Below are 23636 nucleotides of genomic sequence, written 5' to 3'. Positions count from 1 at the left end.
CAAACAACCTATGCTACTGTTCTGCAGGGTATGTCTGTGCTGCTGACAGCTTCTCAGAAGCTGGGCAAATTATTTGCTGCATTCTATTTAGTGTAGCATTGGGGGCATTTCTGTGTTGCATTTTGGTCTTTTGGGGTGCTAAACCCCAAAATTATTTATTAATTAAATTAATTAAATTATTTAATCTCAATCAGAATAATGCTCCAGCACCTGCTGCTTTTGTGTCTCCCTTAATTTGCTTGCCAGTACTCTGATACAGCAGTGAGACATCCACAGAGGCCTCCAGTGTACTGTGTGACAATATAGAACAAAACAAAGAAGTTGGAAGAAAATAGTTAAAAAAAAATAAAGACAGGGTAGATCAAAATACAGAAGTCAGCAAAATTATTTTTTTTTTTAGAAAAATAAATCTTACAAAACTTAATTCATTGATGAAAACATATGCTTGCTAGTGGCGTGAACATGCAAAAATACAACTGCAAAATTTTGCTGAGAAAACAGAGCTATGTAACAACATGGCAAATATTAACCTGCTAACTACTAATGAGTGAAAATCTGTTTAAAACAGGTTGTAGTAAGACTTGCTTTCATGTCTGAACAGCGGGATTTCTGGGGTCTTCAGTGAGAGTTCAATACTGAACATGAGAAGGCTTGGTATTGCATCAATGAACTGTCATAAGGTTTCAGAAAAGGCAAGGATCCGGTGTTGAGCAAAAGTGAAGACTAAGCAGCAACTGCCAGGGTTACAGTGTAGGGAAGGAAAGGTGGTTTCAATGAGGGCCTCCCGGAGAAGAGTTTGCCAGTTATACACAACATTAAACTACTGTGGGGGCACCTGGGTGAAACACAATCGGATATACTGGAAGTGCGATGTTATGATCTGATAGTTTTGTGATAAGGGTCATGTAAACACAGAGAATTATGTCCCGAAGTGCTAAAAAAAAAAAAAAAAAAAAAAAAAAAAAAAAAAAAAAAAAAAAAATCATCACTCGTCGCCGCGGACTGTCCCGACCCGGTCGCGCCGTCCCGCCCTTCCGCGGGGGCGGGCAGACCTGCGGCGGAGGCGGCATGGCGGAGGCGCGGGGTGCGCCCGTGGAGCTCTGGGGGCACCTGAGGCCGCCGCGCTGGGAGGTGGCGGACGACGATGAGGAAAGCGACGAGGACTTCGAGGAGCTGTTGGCGGAGGATGCGCTCCTGGAGGCCGCCGGCACGGAGCTGGCGGCCGCGCTGCCCCCGCGCCGCGCCGGTGAGGGGCGGCGGGAGCGGGCCGGGCCGGGCCGGTGAGGGGCGGCGGGAGCGGGCCGGGCCGGGCCGGTGAGGGGCGGCGGGAGCGGGTCGGGCCTCGGTGCCCTCCCTCCGCGGGCTCGGGGCTTCGGGCAGGGCGCGGGGAGGAGAGCGGGGCCGGCGCCACGTGAATGGCGGCGGGGGAGGCATGAATGGCGGCGGGGGAGGTCCCGGCTCGGCCCTGCCTCGCTGCCGCAATTGATCACCAGGGAGGGGACTGGGAGCCAAAGTAGGCGATGAATAGGTAGTGGGAGGGAAGCGTGATCTCTGCTTTTCTACGGGCACAGGATTGCAGCAGTAAGAAAACATAGGGTTTTCCCATTCAAATTAACTCTACACAAAGAAAGCGCATTATTTTTTCTTTTAGGACATACGAGAGTGTTGATACTTGATGTTAATGACTTCCAACTTTCTATTTAGAGCTTGGAAAAGTAGGTGAAGTTGGTGCAACCTCTGCCTAAAAAGTATTTTATCTGCAAGTTGTTTTTAAAATGGCTAAACTGAGCTAAATAACCAGGAAGAAACGAGTAAGTTATTACAGACCTAAGAGCTGTCCTGGTGAGGAAGAGGCCCTGCCGAACATAGGTGCCCACTTTGCTCTGGTCATAGCAATTATTGGTCCCCAGTTACCGATCAGGGAATGGTGGTGTTTTTTTGTTTTTGTTTTTTTTTTTTTTTTTTTTTTTTTTTTTTTTTGTTTTTTGTTTTTTGGGTTTTTTTTTTTGTTTGTTTGTTGTTTTTTTTTGTTTGTTTTTGGTTTTTTTTGTTTTTGGTTTTTTTTTTGGTTTTTTTTTTGAAGGCAAAGAGGAGTTCAAACCAGGTCATACAAAATGTTAATAATTAAACATATTAATTCCTTCTAATTTTGGTGGTTCCAGTCACAGGAAATATTTGGTATACAAATGTATCTGAAGATTATGCAGGCATTGTGATAGAATACTTTGTGATAAAACTGTTTCAAATTCAGTTATAAACTTGAGGTGGAGTAAATAGTGAACCATAATATTAAACCATGTGTATTTCATTAGCTTAATAAATTCATAGGCAAGATTTATTCCTCATGCTTAGAGAAGAAGTTTTAGTGCTTGTTTCTGAGTTTGGTTTCACTTTCTTTTTTAAATATTAGTGGAGAGACAGGCATCAGGAGTTTATGGAAACCCCTGCTTTACTATTACTACTGCAACTTACACAAAACACCAAAAAAAAGCATTGAACCAACAATACTCTTAATCAACACAAAGTTTTAATTTTTATGACTGCCAATTAACACTGGATTTGTTTTTCTTTTTAATGATTTAGTTATTATACAGGAATGTGGCACCAAAAAGGAGTATGAAGTGGTTGGACGTTTTCCATTAGTTGACCCTTGGTGGAAAGTTAATGTTAAAGCCAAAAAAATGGGGTCGAAGTACTTTGTGCAAGGATATCCATCGTATTTTCTGCAGACTGATGTAGAAGAAAACAACCGACAAGTATTTTCACTCTTTCTTAAGGAGTGTTGTGTTCCTGAAGATTGGAAAGAAAAATTTTTTGCTTGGCTCCCTATGGAGTCTGTGCTGAGTTTTAGCAACCTTGAAGAAAAACTAAAACAGTTCCAAGTTTCACAGCTACAGCCAAGAGGGATCAAAAGAGATACCAAGGATTACGACATCTTCCATTATGTTTCAAAATCATGTAGGTATATCCTGTGCTGTTCCAATTGGTTTATAATCTAAGGAGTTTTCTCTCATATACAGCATTCAAACTAACATGTATTTATTTGAAATGTATATTCAAATGATTTTTTTATTTTAAAATATGTCAGGACAGTAGGACAATTTATCAGTTAAAGATAGGTATCCAGAAGGACTTTGCTGAATTCTGTAGGCTAAGTAGAATTGTATGTGCTAGGGATTCCCCATCACTGGAAGTGCTTAATGCCAGGTTGGATGGGGCTCTGAGCAGCCTGGTCTAGTGGAAGGTGTCCCTGCCAGTGGCAGGGGGTTTGGAGCTAGTTGATCTTTAAGGTCCAACCCAAACTATTTTATGCTTCTGTGATTCTAGCATGCAAGGACACTGGTGCTTCCTGTAGTTCATTCAGCTATAACAAGGCTTATTGAAAAATGGGTTGATCACTACTTAGGCACGGTGGCGATGGCTTTTTAGGGCTGGCACATGTTCAGAAGTAGTGTAGGTGCTTCTCTGTAGTACAGGGATCAGTGAAGGAGGTCAGTGTAGTCCTAACCAGCTGCACTAAATAGACTATGTAGGTAGTATAGTATATGTAGGTAGTAGTGTTGGGATCCCACCTGTCAGCAGATTGGGATGGCTGGGAACAGACTGTGGAAGCATTGGAGTGTCTCCACTTCAGACTTCTGAGGGTACTGTTGTGGGCAATGTTGGTGTGATTACATGAGCGTGAGTGTTAGAGATTGGATCAGGAGTGTGCTTTTGAAGCTGACGTCCCCCTTGTCCCCACTGTGGTGCAATCTCTGAGAGTACTGACTGAGTATCCCTGCTGGATGAAACCCAAACAAGGTGTTCCACCTGCATTCCTGAGGTACTCCAGTCCATAAAGGGCATTCACTCTGTGGGACCAGACAGCTGGTCTGAGGCAAAACACTGAAATACGAGAAAGTTGGGGTGTCTGAGGTGTGGCCTCAGCGTTAGAGCTCTGGTTTGCTCTGATGGTCTGTTTCCATGACCTGTACAGACAGGTTGGGTCTATCTGCTGTTAGGTATAAGCAAGCAGAGTTTTCCAGTACCTGGCTTACTGGGCAGTGGCAGGTCAGGTGATGGAGGTGACATCACTTTGGGATGTCAAACTGTGTGTAACAGCATAATTCAGAGCCTCTGCTAGACTTGAACTGACTGTGCTTCAAATCCCATTTGTAAGGGGAGGAGAGTGTTCTATAGGCTTTCAGGTTTTTTGTTCTCATTTTGTAATGATAGAAAAGATTGCACAGTGTGCCACTCCTCACCTTTCTTGTAGTTGGTGATTTTTTCCTAGTATCTAGCTTAAATTAATTTGCTACGTTTTAAGCGTTAATCTTTATCATTGAGCAATATAGACCCTTCCCCTACCCCAGTTGCTACTGTTAGTATTGTAAATTCTTTTGGTTGTCATTAATTGTTATGGGCTTAAGTAGTTTGTTCTTCAAGGCTTCATGGTGTTTTTTTGTGTGTGGAAATAGTGTGTATTGATGATTTATGTGTAAATTAAGTACTTGCTTAAAAGGGAAAAGGTTTGGCTTTATGAGGATAAGACAGTGATCAGAAAAATATTTGAGAAAAATTAGTGGTTTAAATTTTCCTTAACACTTAATTAAAAATAGCCTGATTTTTTCTGAGAGCTAAAGATTCTGAAAGTCTCACTTTCTTTTTAAATTTGTTTTTCTTTCTTCTGAAATAACCTTTTTAAAGCAAAATATAGAGCAAATCAGTTTTATTATTCCTCACTCTTAGCCCATGACTGATGTAAACAGGGAAAGTGATAGTTTAATTTTGGGGTCATTGAGAAAGCCAGTGGAGAGCACTTTTTTGGTAAACTCCTCTACTGATCTGATACTATAAATATTGAAGCCTCTTTTTTTATTTTGAGTTTGAAATGTTCTTCTGTACATCTGTATGAAAATTACTTCTAGGTAAGAGGCAGGCATGGTGAGGTCTGAACTGACTTTCTACAAAATGCTGTTGAGTATGCAGTTTAAACCAAGTGAATGGTACATATTTTCCAAGTGAATACATTTAGTTGCTGATTTTATGTCATCTGTTGACCTTGTTTTTTTTTTCTTAAGGCAGTTTAGGGAAAACAGACTTTAAAAAAATTTGAAAAGTGTTACGAAAGCTAAGAAAATGAGAGAAATTTGTAATGTCTTTGATATATAATGAAAGCAGAAGGATGAAGCCAGAGTCAGTGTAAATTGCTTTGCAACAGTCTTTGTACATGACGTAAAAATTCCTATGTTTATGGTGTGTGCAGTTGCAGGAAAGGCGGTATTGGGAGCTCTGGCTTTTCCAAGGATACTGGAGTTCTTGCCAGTTCTTCTGCCACGCCACTTTTGCTGTCTGTTAGATAAGATATCTTGGGAAGGAAAGGCTGATGTGGATGGTGAGGAGGTGGCTGATGAGACGGGAACAAAACTGGATGAGATACTAAAGGATGAGCCATGGAAACTTGGATTCAGCAGGGTAAGTAATGTTATGTATGGTAAAAAGAATGCATTTGAGGTGCATTAGACTACAGTACTGTTTTAGTTGGGTTCACTTGATTAAATGGGCATTTGTAGGGGCTAGGCATAGCTTATTTGGAAATGGATGATGTACAGGACTCAGTTTTAGCAAAGGGTTTTGTCTTTCCCATTGGTCTAGAATTAATTAATCTCAGAAGATTTTAGAAAGTGGTTTTGTTACAACCATTTGTTTAGTATTTTCTACAAGAGACAGAAAATAAAATGCTTGAGGTAATTGAGCCAAAAGTTATCTCATTTAAAATCGTCAACTGTTCACTTCAATTTTATACCAGTAAGTGAGACTTTTGTTCCTGATATATAGAACAATATCTATGCTTTCATAGTAAGGTTGATAAGTTTCTCTGTAAGAGGTCATTTGGTCCAGTAGTTTGTTTTTTGCAATGGAATTTGCAGTGGCTGCGTACCTTCCTGTTTTCCTTTGCTGTGCTTGCCGTGAGCTTTGCTGCTGCACCTCACCTTAGCAGTCCTGGACCTTACATGAGAGCATTAGGTGTTCACAAATGTGGTTGGTTTTCCTTCTTCTTTAGGCCTCCAGTGCTTTACTGATGGAGGTTCTGACTTGCCTTAATCTAATTTCAGAGATTCAGCAGGGTAGCCAATATATTCTAGTGTTTCATGTAATTTCCTTTGAAAAGATTTTCCTGATGTCCAGTTTAACTGTTGCTTATGCAATATGGACTTGCTGCTCTCTTGCTTCAAGGACCTGCATCCTCACTGTAGTTTTTTATTGCTTGAAGACTCTCTTTAGCTTTTTCTCTTACAACTGAGCAAGTGCAATTAATTTTTCTTGCTCTCAATAGTTCATCTGTTTTGAACATCTCGATCTTTCACTATTTTGTGGTAGTGTCTGTAGAGGTGGCATATTTCTTGAACATGTTCAGAATTAGGTACAGTATTCTGGCTACTGGCTTTCCTGTGCACTGTTTCTACAGTTTATGTACCTTAACATGAAAATGTTGTATTTGGTGTGCATGAGTTCTTCCCTAGTACCCAATTTCTTTGCCAGGTTTTTATTTTTAAAGTTTCTGTTTCATACAGAAGGCTAAATAAGAGAACTTATTCCAGGTTACTTTTAAGTATTTTGCTTTATGAAAAATATGCAAATTTTTGCAAACTTCCACCTTCTGAATTGCAATTTGTATTTACTAGGAAGAATGTTGTTCAGCAGGAGGCTAACATCTTCTGAAATAAATCTCTGTTTGCTTTTACTCTTTTTGGGGAGAAGATTATGTATAAGGAGCTGAACATTCCTTACTGTGAGGCAACGTGGGCTGCCTTCTGTCAGTGTGAACATCTCCTCTGGAAGATTCCTGTCTTGCAGAAGAATGCATTAATTCTGTATGATCAGCTCAAGACACGCTGCAGACAAATGGGACACACATACGAAGATCAAGATGAATTAGCTCGTTTGCTATCCAAACACATGTCCATCGAGCATGTTTGGCAATCTCTTGACTTTTTGAAAGATCAGAATGTAGTGATTAGGGAGAAAAAGCTGGTGTTTCTGCCTCATCTTTACCAATCTGAAAAAGACATTGCAATGTATGTAGGTGACCTTCTGGCAAAACACACATGGAAACTGGATGTGGATATCAAAAAGATACTTAGCATTTCTAAGGCACCAGGAGAAAATGTAGGTAACAAAATTAATATTACCCAGGCATATGAAATACAGGAAAATAATCCAGACAATCATAATGGTGAAAATCACTTTTCTGAAAAGGAGGTGGCCTCTATGTCTGGTATCCAAAGTAAAGCAGAGGTAGACAAAGATCAGGTGATTGCTGTAGAAAAAATTTGTTCTAATCCTGTCACAATCATAAGTGGAAAAGGAGGCTGTGGGAAGAGTACAATAGTTAGCTGCCTTTTTCGTCACTTAATGCAAATGGAAAAAGAAGTGGAAGCTGCTTCCAAGGTCTTTGAAGGAGACTTGGATGCATCTGAGGAATGGAATACATTTGATCACTACTGGGAACCAGAGAGTATGTATGCAAAAAAATATTTGAATGTACTATTCACTGCACCTACAGGGAGGGCAACAAGTCTTTTGAGAGAAAAAACACAGCTTCCTGCATATACACTACATCAGGTAAGGTTTGTTTTTGGTTTTGTTTCTTGTTTTTTTTGTTTTTTTTTTAAATTGGGTTCTGAAACACATTTTGACACTGTCCATTCTTGTTTTAGAAAAAAAAAGCAGCTTGTTATAGGACTTCCCTTAAGAAATGTGTAGCCTATTATTGTTATTAATGTTAATGCTTGGGTACAGCTCATCAGCATCTGAAAATCAGCATTATGGTTTGGGGGAATTATAAATCAGTCATTTGAAATACATTCTTTTCTAGCTTTGGTTTCTTTACTATTTATATACATCTGAAACTTGTGCTTCTCTAAGGCATCTGGTTTTTTCAGCTTCTCGGTTCCGCATTTTAGGTTAATGAAGACAAAAATGTTTTCTAGGTGGTAGAGCTGTTTTCTAGGATCCTGTTGCCTAGCAATTACAGCAGCACATACATGAAAAGATCAGTAGCCTGGAGCTGAATAATGAGAGAAATCTCATTTGCACAGTGTTTCCTTAATTAATGTTAGGTATTGTGGAATTTGTTTTAGAAAAATGTAGAAAGCAAACTTTGTTAATAAACTTAGGCCAAGTCTGTCTTGTTCTAGGTAGCAACAGTGCCAAGAAGACATTGGAGTTACATAGTAACCCATATAAATAGAAATTATAATAACATAAAAAGTACTGTTGGTTTATTTTATCTTTGGGGACTGGATAGTTAGTTGCCTGTTCCCCTTCCCCATGCAATTTTGGGTATTATTAATGACAGCAAGTTGTAGTAGGAGGTGTTCTGTTACTGAGCAACCTAATCGCTGATGTAGTGTCTTTAACAATTTCTGCAGGAAAAAAAGACTATGCTTTTATGTAAGTCAGTGGTGCTAATCTCAGCTAGAAATGCATTCACTGAGGAAGAAAATAAGACAAAATGGTTGAGTCTTCTGGGTCTTTACAGGTGTAAGTTCAGAATTTTGGATAATAGCTCTATATACGTCAGATGATACCACACTGTCTACTTTTATGACATGGCTTAGAGTTGATTAGTGTCAGAGCTTGCTTTATTTGTTTCTAGATTATCTATAGTTTTAAGTCGTGGAGGCGGAGTGACCAAGAGCAGCCGTGGAAATTTTCTGCAGTTACGGTTCTCGTTGTGGATGAAGGAAGTTTGGTGTCTGTACGCATTCTTAGTTTAGTTTTGAAACTCTTGTGTGAGCATGCTCAGCTTGCTAAGCTTATTATACTAGGTAAGTGAAACAGCAAATTCAGCATTGTACAATGTTTCATAATGCCCAGTATTGCCCAATATACAGTGTAAGTATCAGAGCTCGCACTGAGTCTCTTAAAAAGTTACATTGTTCTGTACTTGGATACTTCTGCTATTTCTTAAGTCAAATGAGGTAGACAATTTTCCAAATGTCAGTATGAAAGTATCAGTATCTCCATTATCTGTTTAGCAGTGTTTTGTCTTATTCTGACTTCCATGTGGTATGTTATTACATCTTGCAATTGGAAAACTTTTCTGATTTCCTTAAATGTGAAGGAGCTGTTGTTAGCATATGAATTGTATGTTAGAAGGGAGTTTTCATGCCATTCTTAATGCTAGGATCATCTTGTTTTAATTTAAAAAGGAAAGCAAAGAAATGTAAAATCAATTTTTTATGCTTTCTTAGAGGTTTCCTTTTTGACATGCTATTTATGGCATTTGTTTTTGAATATGTAGCTTTCAAAGTGGGTTTGAGTAAGATGTGATCACTGTCAGTGCAGATCAAGCAGAAGGATTTGCACTTGCTAGTAAAGCATTATTGGGTGAGGAGTATAAGAAAACTACACTACAGCCTTATTCCCAAAGTTTCTTAGATTCTTGAAAGTTTGATTTCATGTGAATTGCATTAAGGAGGGATGTTACTCTGTAGACGCTTGAGTATATGTTCATACAAGTATTCATTTTTTTAAAGACAGTTTTCAGCTGATGATATGTTATTCCTTCTCACAAAGACTAACATGCATTCTGTTTAGGTGACACTAGACAGCTACCAAGCATAGACCCAGGAAACATGTTAGCTGATATCTTTGAGGGTCTAAAATCAAGAGGCTTTTCTGTGGAACTGCGAACTAACCACAGAGCTGAATCACAACTAATTGTAGACAGTGCGTCAAGGTAGGATATCCTGATGTGTGTGTGAAGAATCCCTCTAATTCTTGCCTGGCCTTTTACCTGCAAATAGCCTGCATCCAGATTTGACTCTGTAGTATTGCTTCTGTTAGTTTTTTAGTCCAAATCCATAACATTGGTTTTAAAAACAAACAACCCCCCAAAACAACAGCAACAAAACCCCACAGATTTTTTCAGATGTATATATTGGACAAAAAGAGTGTGTATTGGAATGCTCTTGAATTTTATGGGATGTAATTCACTATTATGCTATCAGATACTCTCTGTTTTGAAATGAGTTGTAAATGCACAACTGACTTTATGGCTTCTAAAATGGCTTACAATCCTCCTCTAAAAATGAAGTTTTAAAGACATTGCTGGTAAGTATGACAACAACTAAAACAGACTGAATTGCTTGGAGACTTTAGATGTCAAGGGCCATTACATCACAGGTCCTTTGTATTTTTTCTCTGTTAAAGAGTCTAAATGTTTCCAGCATTTGCATTACTTTTGTTTTGGAAATTATCCTAACAGTGCTTGATTTCTTTTTTAAACCTCTAAGAAGAAAATCTAGTGTGACGGTGGTCACAGGGGTCTTAGGATGAGGGAAGAGACGTAGATCTGACTCCATGTTACAGAAGGCTTGATTTATTATTTTATGATGTATATATTACATTAAGACTATACTAAAAAGAATAGAAGGAAAAGTTTCATCTCAGAAGGCTAGCTAAGCTAAGAATAGAAAGAACAAGAATGCTAACAAAGGCAGCTGCCTCAGACTCTCTGTCTGAGTCAGCTCTGCTGTGATTGGCCATTAATTACAAACAAGCAGATGAGACCAATCAGATGGACCTGTTGCATTCCACAGCAGCAGATAACCATTGTTTACATTTTGTTCCTGAAGCCTCTCAGCTTCTCAGGAAGAAAAAATCCCAAGAAAAGGATTTTCACGAAAAGATGTTTGCGACAATCTAGATTTTGATATTATTTGAATTTGAGAATATTCTGAACATTTGCAAGATGTCCAGAACTACTAAGTGTTTTACAAACATTCTTACTTACTTTTTGATAACACTTCTGTTTCACTCCATTTTGCTCCCATGGGAAGAACTAAGTAATACTAAGTATCTGCTGCAGTGATGGAGGGTTTAGAGAACAAACTACCAATTTTTTCAATGTGAAATCAAGTTATGCTCTGAGGAAGGAGTTTTCAGGCAATATAGTGTAGATGACAAAAGATTTCTAGGTGGTGAACTTCAGGTTGATGCAGATGATGATATGCTGGAATTCTGTAACTGAAAATAACTTTTTGTTTTTCCTCCAATGCTCTGGTCCAGAATCTCTCACCGGCAGCTTCCTGAATTTGATGAGGTGCTGAAAGTTTCTGCTTGGAATGAGGAAATGACAATGCCAATCCCAGAGAAGAAATTTATTTTTGTTGCTTTGCCTGCTGGCGGGAATTGTCAGAGTATGTCAGTTTCTGATCTTGATTTTCCCTTTGGTAAAACATAGACTATTGTCTGGAGCAAAAATTTTGGGAAAATTTTAATCTGGCTTTGTTTGTGGCATAAATTTAAATGCTACGTTCATAGTTTGTCTTTTGCCTTCTAAGTATGTGCACACGGCAAGACCTGTAAGTGCAAAGAATGAGCTGTAGAGCTCCAGCTCATCAGTTAGACTTTGAAATGGGGGACAACTTCCACCACTGTAATCAAATGGGGTTGTCTTTTTATATTGTAGCAGAGCTGTCAACCTTAGGAGATTTTCAGAATTGATTCAGAGGTGAATCATTTGAGTAAAAAGTGACTGTAACAGTATGGTGTGCAGGACAGGAATGTGCTCCCAGCTGTAGAATTGAGTTAGGAAAATTCTAAGAAGGGATGGCAGTATTTCTCTTAAAATGTTTTGGGGTCAGGGCTAGAGCCATTGTTTACTGGGGTTTTTGACATTTATTGGGTGTAAGTGGATTGAGTGGCCTCTCTTTTATATGCATCAAAACACTTCAAGGGGAATGCAGAAAAAAAATAGTACGAACATTATCACCTTATCTTACTCTAGCAAAATACTCAGCAAGCAGAAAACTGAAAGTAGATTTCTTCTGTGAAATCCAAGTGTATAGGTCTGTGGCTTGAAAATATTTAATCTTTACCTCTTCAATGTGCTGTAGCAAAGCCTTACTTTGCATGAAATATGCTCCATGCAGCTGTTGTTAAATGCAGAAATAAGAATTTGTTTCTTTCCATATCACTCTTGTTTCTCTGATTTTAAGAGTGGATTAACTGCATGATGTTTTCTTGGGTTTTTTATGGTGTATTTCTGTTTCCTTTGGGGGTGTGTCATTTTGTGTGGGAGTTGGGGGGGGGGTTGTTTCTTTCTTGTTTTGTTTTAAACAAGTTGAGATGTCATTAAAGCAAGAAATAAGCAAAGGCAATTTCATATTGAATTATATTTTTCTTTTTAAATTCTGAATATTTTCATGTCTTACCTTTTATGTCTTTTAAAACAGATTTACAAACTGCAATAAAGAATTTACTTAAAAAAGGGCCAGGATTGGAGGATGCCAAACAATCACAATTCATTGCTTTCAGAAGGTAATGGAGTGTGCAGGAAGACATTGAAAAAATCCTTGCTAGCAGCCACAATCTAAAAATAGCTGAGTGTGTTGAGTTGGAGAGACTAGTGGCAATAGCAAAAACTACTAGATACTTGGAATACTCATCACTTAGGAATGGTGGGATGTAGGGCTCTAACACACTTTGAAGATTGGAAGTCAGTAATCACAGGAGCATGAATAGTATGCATGGCTTTGCAGAAACACTGAAGGGATAAAAGGCATAATGTGCACTAGCACCAATAGTCCAGAACCTTGAGTTCTGCACAAAAGGATACTTCAGAAAAAACTCCACCTTTAATTGTGAAGAACATTTTCTCAGGACATAAAAATCATGCACTATTTACAGGTTCCCAGTGAGCTAATAAGTGATTTGTGAATGCTGAGTAACTCTGGTATCAATTTTTTTCTCCAGTCTGCATTCAGGTACAATACTATTATTAGTAATTTTTGTGTATGATTTTTCTAGAATATATTTATAGGTACTTGAGTTGCATTTAAAAGTTAAAATTCCAGGTCTTTAAAAAGCAAATAAATCTTCTTGCTATTTTTAATATATCCACAGACAGAAAATAATCTGTCCATGTTTTAGTTTTTCTTTAGTTTTCTTCTTTATCTTAAAACCAAATCCAGCTAATCTAGGCATACAGTGAAAAAGCTTTCTGTGCTATTTAGACAAAACTGTTCCTTTACTGCTCTGTCTTCTAAACTCTGAATAAGTAATTGTTCTAATAGGTGGTAGAAGAGCATCAGATAGAAAAAGGGCTTTTTCCATTATTTATAAATTAATGCTTCTATGACATTGCTTGTAATTGTATGTTTTGTATATAATGACTTTGTTCATGTTCTTGTTTTGTATGATTTAGGCAAGATTGTGATCTAATAAATGAACTTTGTTGCCAACACTACTCAAATCATTTAACCAGGTAAGCCAGTGTTTCGCTTTTTTCCTGTCACCAATTTAATTTTGTTTTTAAAAGTGTTATAGCCAGACCAACACCATACAAAAAGATTTTAAAACTTCCAATGTTCCATCTAGATCTGATTATTTTATAAATCATTCCTACAATAAACTTTTATTTGATGGGCTCTTTAATCTCATTTTGAATAGTGGTAAATGGCTTTTCATTTAAATTCATTATGTGAATTCTGAGATTTTAAGTTACTATTGAATATTCAAAATTCATATAAAAGCAACATGAAAAAACCCTCAAGGTTAATTTTTTTTTGCTACTATATGATTTCTAAATAGATTCTGAAATATTTTTGTGCTACTCTGTATTACTGGTTTATATTATTGGTTTTTTTACCAATTTGTTATACAAAAGTTCAAGACATAAATTGTTATCCTAACTAACTATTTTGAATATTATTAAAGTTTTTAATCTGGGTCAAGTATAGAGAGTGGAATGAGAAAAAATACTGAGAGATGGTAAATGCACACTTTGTAAATACATGTTCCCCTTTTTCTTTCTCTGACCTAGAGACCATAAGAAGAGACTTCTGTTTCAAACTGGGGACAAGATTGCCAGCACACGCAATGTGTATCTCAAGGATCTCTTGGCAACCTGTGGTGTCAGAGAGGGTTCTAATGGCCAGGAATGCAGAAATGGAGAAACCTCATTCACTGAAGAGTCTAATGAGGAGGGCAAACGACTCTGCAATGGAGATATATTTTTCATAACAGAGGTAAGTCCTGGCAGCAAGAACTTGCACAAAGAAAACCTGGTGGGAAGTGATTCAGTGCTTGCTGAATTCCCAGAACAAAACAATTCACACTTGTAAAATTTGGCCCCTAATACATACTTAGTTCTGCTAAACAGTTGTGTAAAAGGCATGGAAGAGGCAAGGTACGGTAGAAAATTAAAAAAAAACTCTATTCTGGGTTTTTGGTAGAATGTGTTTCACTTGGTGTGATTATGTTCAGTGTAGATACAGTCTGTAATTACTCAAATGTATTTTAATTGAAATAGATAATGTTTAACATGGTCTGAAGTAAAGAGTAATGTTACAGCTGAAGTTTTCCCTGACAGAAAACCAAGCTGGCCTAAAAGTAACAGCAACAAAAAACTTGATTTTTTGGCTGGGTTCAGTGAGTTGAGCAGTGAAAGTATCAGTAGTTAGTGTAGCCCTGAACAGTGAAAACTGTTTTCCTTCAAGGTGGTCAGGGAAAGACGGCAATTTATGGGGTTTAGTGTCTTCTGAAACTTTGAGCTGGTTGACCTTGCTGGTTGTAATTTCAGGGCAAGCCAGAATAGGGAAGTACAGACATTGCTCCAGGCTCACTGCTGAGTGTTGTGCTATTCCTTTAGGATGTAGAAATTGATAAGCAGCGCTTGCTGACCATCAGCAGCACCTACGGCTCCACGTTCACTGTGAACTACACGGCACTGAAGAAGCTGTGTCACATCAAGCATGCCTGGGCCAGAACTATTCACACATTCCAGGTAAAACCACAGCAGCTGTCAGCTGAGCTAATGCACTCTATTCTCTCATCAAAGAATCAGACTCTTTTCTTGAAACTAGAATTCCTTGAATGCAGGATAGAAATATTCTCGAGAGTGTCCCCAGTTGCCTCCAACTTCCTCACTCTTGTCTTTTTTTTAACTATTTCCTGGAGATCGGCCTTTGAATCAGAGTTCTCCCGCGTTTCAGGGCTCGGAGGAGAGGACCGTGGTGTACGTGGTCGGCAATGCGGGCCGGCAGCACTGGCAGCACGTGTACACGGCTGTGACCAGGGGGCGCTGCCGCGTCTACATCGTGGCTGAGGAGCTGCACCTCCGGAGAGCAGTGAAGAGCAAGGAGATCACCAGAAAAACGCGTTTGCAGAAGTTTCTGAGAGAGGCAATTGCAGAAACAAACAACTATGCCAAACAAATGCCCTCTACACCGATGAAGTGCTGGCAAAATCAAGAGCTCGAGGCTCAGTCTGTTTCTGCTACTCAAGGTGCTCCTGACCCACCTGAACTTCAGAGTGACTTCATGATACAGGAAGGGTCATCAGTTGTCAGTAAAGAGAAGATGGGCAGCGTGCAGCGAAGTCCATGTAAAAGACAAATCCCTGCACCTTTGGATGCTACAGAAATACCTGTGGTAAGTATCTCCTTACTGAGAAAGTTCAAAACAAACTTTTGCACTCTTTTTCACCCCAAGTCACCAGGGCACTGTCACGATTGTTTGATGGACATTTATTAAATAATTTTCAAGTTGACCAGTAATTGGTGAAGCAGTCAAATTTGGCAGATGTCTTTGCAGAGTAATATATGGCTAATACAGAAAAAAAGGTCAATAGTAGTAAATTTATATGTATTTTTACTCTCAGAGTGATCTCTTAGCCAGCTTAGCCTGTATCAGCCTATAGTTTGTGCAAAAATGTCAGTTTTTAGGTGATGTGCTGTGAGAGATGTATATAAAATTTAATAATTGAAATTGATTTTTATTAAGTCAAACCTGATAACAGATGCCTTTTTTTTTCATTACATCTAATTTCTGACCTCATGGAGAAAGAGCCTGTTTTGAAGAAGCTAATATATTTTAGTTCTGTTTCAAGCTTGGGTAACATTTTTTTTTTGTTTTGACAGACAACAGCAGAAGAATCCCCACTTGGATCTTCCAGACTTAAGAATCTAACATTGGGACAGCAAATTCCTAGGAAACTTTTCAAAAACTAACAGACAATTATTAATTGGTCTTGGTATGAACCTTTATTGCAGCTGTTGAAGATTTTTGGGATGGAGACGCTGAATGTTCAGGTGCCTTTCAAAGCCTTTCTTGGTTTTGCATGTTCTGTGAAGAACAGCTTGTTTTATGCTGAGCCTCTTAAATTTTCAGTGATCCATTTTTAATAGATTCACTGGTGTAGTGGTCATCAAAAATCATGTACTTCTTTCATTTTGCTGAAGAATGAACTTACAGGTCTTTGAGGTTCCCGATGTCCCCTTAAAAATACACAAGGATGTATTTTGGTTTAAAGACTCCTAGTTGTCCATACCAATATTTATCCATCTCCAAATGCTATGATATTGATGAGATGCTCTTACTGATGTGCCAATACTATTGATTCCTTGAGAAAAAAAAAAAACAGTTTACAAAGGGGTCTAGGTTTTTCTGATGTGGCAGATTTGTGGCCATGAAGCTTTGATGGATCATGGGTTTTAATCTTGTTACAGGCATAACAAGAAAGTTGCAATCAGTGACATAGAAAACTTTTTCTATGATGTAGAACTTGCCATTGCTGATTTAGCTAATAGTTCTATGCTGATGATGATCTTGGTAAGAAAAGCAAAACTCCAAGTCAGAGTTGAAATAACATTCCACTTTTAGCTTTCTCATATGTGCTTTGGGACTTGGTGCATTGCAGTTTTGAAATTAATAAATTGAATGTTCAAACATCAGACACATTGTACTAAAATGTGGACAACTTGCTTACCTTCAACAATTTTTTCTTTTCACATATGGTAGGAAAAAGTATACCACAAATACAAAAATGGTATTTTTTTCTAAAACTGTGGGAAAAAAAACTGGGAAAAATATCAAGTAGAAAAACTCTACCTCATTTTTAATGTCTTCAAATCACTGTTTATTTCAATTTATACAGTTTTTCCATACAAATATTTGCAACAGTTTGAATTTCAAAAAACATAACATAGACGATAAATATCATGCTATTAAAGTATTAAATTTGTACAAAAATACTTTACAGTTTAATACTTATTTGTTACAAATAAAAATACATATTTAAGTGACTCATGAACCTTGGAGTTTTTGTTTTGTTGGTTTTTTTTTTACATGATTCAGCCTATAATGTCATTCTGACCTTTTCTGGCAGTGCTGAACTAGAAATCAGAGATACTCGTGTGTGTGCAGGGCAGGTGAGCTTGTTTATGTATTGGAAACAGCAACAGGGATACATTAAACAGTTTAAATTGACCAGAAACAACTCTGTAAGGTGATTGCTTAGATATGGAGACTCTACAAATGTACAAATCCAGTATCTTTATATTCACCAATAACAATAATTACCAATAACAACTTGAATACCAGAATAAACCAATGCAGCTGCTGGTGAGCATATAAAGCAACTGGCAGTATTTTATTGCTTGGGGGAAGAGGGGAGAGGAGACAATTTGTGTGATGTGTTTGTAAAATATATTTACAATTTTATATTCTAAAAATGTGTTGCAGGGGGTAATGTTTATCATAAAGAAGGCTGAAAACAAAGCATATTAAATAGGACCTTTCTTCCTTCAAGAAACTGATTGACTTAAAAAGCTCATGTGTGACAGTACAAGTTTACAGGTTTATGGATCATTAAAGAGCTTTTGTATCAATCTCCACTGACATAATTTTAAAAAAGCCATTTTCTTTTAAAAAAACCTTTCTAATTTGTCTGAACTCATTCCAGTTTCACTCTTTTCAGTAATCCCTCGTCAGAGGTTTTATCCCACTAAAAAAGTGTCTGCTTAAAAATCCCCACAGGTTGCAAGACATACCATTAAATATTTCATTGCATAGGGAGTAACATATGTTCTAACAAAGTTTGCTGAAGTGGGGAGCAATGTTCAATGCAAACTGCAGCTTCCTGCAAGCATTTTGTTGTAACATCTAAACCCTGCTTTGTCTAATGAGTGCACCCTTCTCGCCAGCGAATAAAGGTTTCCAAAATCAGAGATGTAGCCATTTCCCAGGAAAACCCAGTGCAGTAAACCACTCTGCCTTGTCCATCAGACAGCAGCACCTTCCACATTAAAGGATTTTTAAAAACACCATAATCTGGACACTACTGTTTGTTAGCAGAGGTTAACTCCATGTTTTTCCCTCTAACAGCTGCTGTTGCTGAAGGGAGAAGAACATTTAGAGCATGTTTAAAACATCTCCCCAGTTTCTTATTTGGGGAAAAAAAAGGCCCTTATGTGTTTTTTTTTTTTACTGTTACTAATCCTAGATTGCTTAGAATGGAAAATGACTTAATGAAGAATGAAACTATTTCCAAAGTAACCGTGGATTAATAGAAGCTTTGAGACAGACCAACTGACCTCCTGTGCTTTTCAGTGCTGTACAGCATCTGAGCCTCAGTCTCAGAGCACTCTCGAATGGATTTAGCACCATAATTGTCTTTAGTTGCGGAATGTCCCGCCCCAGTGGTTTCTGCTATAAGGTGTTTGTGGGGTCCCGTGTCTCCGTGCTGACGCTGCTGTGCCCGCTCTGCTGCAGGAAGGCAGCGCTCGGGTCGCTCCACTCCCCGCTCCCTGAAGGCTGTTCTGAGCTTCCTTTCTGGGATGCCAGGGGGTTTCTGCTAATGACCAGTTCCAGCTTATTGCCAGATTCTGCAATGAGGGGCACAACCAAACAGCAGTCAAAGTCTCTGGTGCGAACGTGGTTTACCTGATTGATGAGAAGATTGAGTTTTGTTACCATTTTAGGAAAAAAAAAAGAGATCACAAGAGAAACAATTTATCCTTGAGACTATGGAGCATGATTTAACTATTCCAAGTAGAGAATCGCCCAGTATAAGACTTTTTAACTGTGATGTCTGGTCTGAAGACATCAATTAAGTTTTCTACTCACTTTTAAAGAGAGTGTAGCAGAAGTGGGGATATTTACACTGGTGCTGGCTGTTGCCAGCTTTCACAATGCTCACTCCAATAATGACATTTAACAGGACATAGTTTTTCTGTCTTTCATGGTGTTCGTCAATTTAAATGCAGTAGAACACATCTGTAATTTCAGTTCAGGTCTTCTCTGGTTTTACCTAATATATATAAATTTATGTAAAGTATTTTATTGGGCTAGTTGGGAAATATTTACAGGCCAACTTGGCACTGTGATAAGTGTGGTGCTAAGTATTACATTATTCCAACTATGTCAGTCAACACTTGGATTAAACACAGAAATAATTATCAGGTCTGTATCAAGAAAAGCAAGAAAGAAAAATCTGTCTGGAAATGCTGTGGGAAATTGCAGCTTCCTAGTGAGCATTTGTATGTCTCCTTTGGAGTTCTAAAATACCTAGCATTCTGAAAGAGTTTGTTGCTATAAACTTGACTGCACAGGAAAATCCAGCTTTAGTGCCACTGCATAAAAGTCCAAAGCTCCACGAAGTGCTGCCTTTTCTTGCCAAGAAAAGAAATCTCAGAAATCTACACAGCACAGCCTGTGGTGCAGAGCAGTTATGGTCACTTGTCCTTCCTGATCCCCCTACACACATCCCTTCCCAGCAGAAATACAAACAAACAGTGGTGCTCATTATTTAAAATATAATAAGCAATGTGGATTGCAGGGCCACTCCAAGTAACAAAACTGCAAAAGTGCAATTTTCTACAATCACATCTCCAAAGACACATACCCAGATACCCCCAGTGTGGTTATAAACCTTTTTACAAAGTGATCTGTATGTCATGTCCCTTCATGCTAGACCTGCACAGTGCCAGAAACATTACCTGTAGGAGTCTGTCATATGGTTTTAAACCTCCCAGATCACCAGGGCCAGCTGGTCGAATGTTTTTAACATACACTCCTTTTTCCAATAAACCATCTGAGACACTGAACCCAAAGTCTTCTCCATCAGAGTCCTTGTACAAAGTTACCTGTGGAGGAGAGGTGATGTGATGAGAAAGAAAAAACACTTATCCCCCCATTTCTACAAGCATGAAGCAGGTTTTCTTCCTAGGATGGTTTTGGTGATTTTTATTTTTTTTTTTTTTTTCACATTAGAGAGATCACTTACCTACTGTTTGGTACTTACAGTATTAAAGTTGTCGCCATTTTGACATTATGTTAATATTCTCAGAAGCCACCTTATTCTTCTGTAAATAAACAGCCCTTTTCACTTCTGCTTGTCAGCTGGAAATTTGTGGTATTTAGCCACCTTTTCTTAGTGTTTTGTCTCTCTATTCTCTAGCTGCCAGCATCTGAGTACAAGATATGGCTTAGTTTTGCTTCAAGTACAAAGATCTGGCCTCAATCAAACAATTAGTGTTGTGTCTTGCAATCAAGGGAATAAAGACTATTGTCAGTTTAAGCTCTAGACTGCCTGGTTTGGGCCAGGCAGTGGTCTGCCCTGTAGAGCCTAACCTCAGAAGTGCTCAGTATAAGAGTTATAATGCAATCTTGTAAGGAAGTACACATAAGACTCCTTCTGAAAGAGCTTGCAGGCAGTGTTCTTACAGTTACATAAGCAGGAGGTGGTCATTAAAAAGCAGGAAACAGAAGGTAAAACCATTAGGAGAAGGCTTTTCAGTTATTCAGAAGATAAGTCCTCACAGATAGTTTTGTGAATTTAGCTATTTGACAGAAAAAGATAGAGACTTCTTTGTGGGTAAGTGGCATGCATTTTTTAGGTTTTTATATTTTCTTGGTCCTCCCTCATATCAGGGGTGCTGACCCATGCAAGTAAATTATGTGAGTGGTGTGCCACTGTGCAGAGTTACAGTTGCACAGTCAAACCCGTGTTTTTAGGGCTGTAGCATGTATCACCTTTAATTCAAAATGCACTGATTTTATCATACCTTGGCTGATAAAAGTGACATTAACTGTTCCAAAATTTTATAATGACTTGGTACAAATAATGTCCCATGTGTTGCATCCTTGTGTGTGCACCAGCCACTGAATTCCTTCCTGATGTTTCTGAATTGCAGAATCATTTGAATTGAAGGGGACTTAGGAAAGTCTCTAGTTCAGTGTCCTGCTCAAAGCAGGCCGAGGACATGGTCAGTGTTTCACAGAAGGATGCCAAGGCACAGCAGTGCTGGGGCACAGCACTGGCTGGTGCTGCCTTCAGAAAGCTGCTGAGCTCCTGTTTAAATTGCCAGTATGAAAAGGACTGCCAGAACAGACCAGGCTCTCTCAAAACAGGAGTAAAGGATTTGGGTTGCTTTCCTGCTCACTGCATTTTTCTTGACCTGGGTTTAGGGCTGTATCAGCCCTGCTTTGACCAGAATGAAATCACACTCCCTGGCAGGTTTGGTAGCTGTGCTGGGCAGCAGTTGAGAGCAGCTGGATACAAGGGCAGTGGCTGAAGCAGTAGCACCATTTTCTCTGTAACGTGGATGGTGCATTGTGGGGCTGCTGTGAAAACATCAGAGCCTTGTGCCGTGGGGAGCACAAACACCCCCATGTGATGTTCATCCCTTACTTCTACCCCAGCTCATCCTCTTCCCTTGTTTTTGTCCCCCTGAACAGCCCTGCAAAGCAGAAAGCCACACCTAAAGTCCCCTTAGGCTAAAGGTTTTCTTCCTGCCAGGGACATTTTTTGGTATGAGGTGTCATTTCATACTTTGCAGGGACTGTGGAATTTAAGTTTCTTGCCTTCTTTTCCCCCATCCTCCTCCAAGATAACTTCTTGCTGGATCTGTCATATGTCCTCCATCCCTGCATGAACTTTAGGAGTCAATGGGCATTCTAGCTACTGAAAAACCTATCTGCAAATTCACAGTAATTAATCATAGAATGATTTTAATTTGTATCAACAGATGCTATTATCAGCAGGACTCTAGGGAAATTCTAATAATTTGCTATGAACAGAGGCTTTTGTTGGTGATATCACAGCATGTTTAACATGGCTTTAACGAAGAGTGTGTTTGAAGCTGCTACAAAAATGCTGTAAGACCACCATTCTGCAAGACTAAAAAAAAAAAAAAAAGCAGGGAGATATATTTTACTGACAGATTTGTATGCACTTCCTGCAGAAATTAAAAATAACTAGCTCTGGACTAAGACCCAAATTCTCTTCTAGCAAAGTAACTTTTTTATCCTCATCATCATAAAAGACAGAAGTTCTTCAAGTCAACTGCTTCTTAAAGGAGCCTTGAAAATTTCATGTAAAAATGGGATGCAATGCCTAAGACAAGAAGACTTGAAATACTCTGTCCTGTTCTAGCACCACAGGGGGCATGTTTTTTAAAAGGAACTTCCCTTTTCCACTTACTCCTTTTCTTTTCCCCTTCTTCAGGCACTGGAGTCAAATGGAGCTGGATCCAGCCCCAGATGAACAACAAAAGCACATGAAAGAGGGGGCTCTCTGAAATCATCTAGACTTCATTCTTGTCCTAAGACAGGATCAACTGCACCTAAGGCATTTCAGAGATACATTTATCTGCCCCACATGTTCAAATCTCCAGTGATCAAGATTCCACAGTCTATTATAAAGTAATCCCTTCTAGTCATTCAGATGTTTCCCTTGGGTCTAAACTAAAACACCCTTGCTGAGGCTTAAGCCTGTTGCTATCCACAGAAAACAAGATCACATTACTCTGTCTTTCTCTGCAGTGATGTGAAATAAGGCTTATTTTTCTCTGGATCCTGTCCATATGGTCAACATCTTTCTTTAAGTTTCAGATCCCATACTGGACACTATTACAGTCAAGACCTTCTCAGAGCCAAACTGGAGTGGAGAATAGCTCACCAGGGATGGTGGTCCCCATTCATATGTTCTACGCCAGAGTTGCTTTTTTCCCTGCTTTCAGTGAGTGATCTATCAGCAAACAGCACACACACAAATCCAGCTCTAGACATCCCTAGGAAGAGCCATGACACATTAGCACACCTTAACCTGGATCTTGTCTGTAACAATGCATGTGCTACTTCATGCCCACCTTGTGAGACAAAAAATGGAGCATTTCAAATTACAAAGGGCATGAAAGAGGGGCTTTGCTCTAGAGAGTCAATGGGAAGAGACTGCAATGGAGTGGGCAAGGCAGGGGACAAGGAGGGGCATTGGGAATGATCATCCCAATTCGTTTTATCAATCACAATTTACACATTTCAAAATATTTCCTGAAGCTTGTGGTTCTTCAGATATACAGATCCTAGATTTTTACAGCCTGCTTCCCTTATGGCTATCTTCTCTTGACTTTTGCTGTGCTTAACAGGAGCTTGGAACTTAAAGAAACTTATGCTTGCTTCAGGGATGAGGTAGCAATTTAACTTTGTTGCATGTTTGACAGCTGTCACATTTTTCAGATGGAAGGCATCTGCAGACAACTTTCTTTTGTATTAGAGGTTAGAATTTTCGGGCTAATTCTTCCCAGGGTAAAATATATTATATATGTTCTTCCAAGAGAATCTCTGATAAAAGCATTTTTCTATCTGAAAAAAAGCATTTTTCTATCATTTTTCTATCTCTGATAAAAGCATTGCTATCTGAAATACTCAATTTCTACTCAATAATGGGTATGGACAAAGCCCTACCACAGGTTCCTCATCTTGACTTGCAGCCACCCTCTCTGAAAGGAATAAAACTGCAGACAATTCACACAACACCTAACTCATGCTGGTTTATCTGTACTGCTGATCACAACTCTTTGG

General features: G+C 38.7%; 2 protein-coding genes across 16 annotated transcripts in view; one reads left to right on the top strand and one right to left on the bottom strand.

Annotated features, from left to right (window-relative positions):
• The first annotated feature begins 1022 nt into the window (after positions 1-1022).
• HELB (DNA helicase B) lies at positions 1023-17085 on the top strand. The gene is made up of 13 exons (XM_054631456.2): positions 1023-1246; positions 2584-2958; positions 5246-5454; positions 6742-7605; positions 8642-8813; positions 9586-9727; positions 11059-11189; positions 12228-12312; positions 13199-13258; positions 13817-14021; positions 14645-14779; positions 14988-15425; positions 15914-17085. The coding sequence occupies exons 1-13, from the start codon at positions 1069-1071 to the stop codon at positions 16001-16003; spliced, it is 3084 nt and encodes a 1027-aa protein (XP_054487431.2). The 5' UTR covers positions 1023-1068; the 3' UTR covers positions 16004-17085.
• Positions 16888-23636, bottom strand: part of GRIP1 (glutamate receptor interacting protein 1) — a 307874-nt gene continuing 301125 nt past the window's right edge. For all 15 annotated transcript variants that reach the window (XM_077178851.1, XM_077178852.1, XM_077178855.1 and 12 more), the window contains 2 exons: positions 19772-19918; positions 16888-18716 (listed from right to left, as the gene is read on the bottom strand). In XM_077178851.1, coding sequence (XP_077034966.1) covers positions 18483-18716; positions 19772-19918 — 381 coding nt within the window. In that variant the 3' untranslated portion in view covers positions 16888-18482. The remainder of the gene's footprint in view (positions 18717-19771; positions 19919-23636) is intronic.

The sequence above is a fragment of the Agelaius phoeniceus genome, chromosome 5 (assembly GCF_051311805.1).
Source record: "Agelaius phoeniceus isolate bAgePho1 chromosome 5, bAgePho1.hap1, whole genome shotgun sequence".
NCBI classification, from domain to species: domain Eukaryota; kingdom Metazoa; phylum Chordata; class Aves; order Passeriformes; family Icteridae; genus Agelaius; species Agelaius phoeniceus.
The sequence above is the reverse complement of the archived record's forward strand: the minus strand, read 5'-3'. Positions and strand labels throughout refer to the sequence as shown.

Bases quoted from the DNA above. Each gene is read 5' to 3' on its own strand.
- HELB (XM_054631456.2), top strand. From the start codon at position 1,069: ATGGCGGAGGCGCGGGGTGCGCCCGTGGAGCTCTGGGGGCACCTGAGG. The intron at 8,814-9,585 runs GTAAGTGAAACA...CATTCTGTTTAG, and splicing joins TGCTAAGCTTATTATACTAG to GTGACACTAGACAGCTACCA. The intron at 14,780-14,987 runs GTAAAACCACAG...CCCGCGTTTCAG, and splicing joins GAACTATTCACACATTCCAG to GGCTCGGAGGAGAGGACCGT.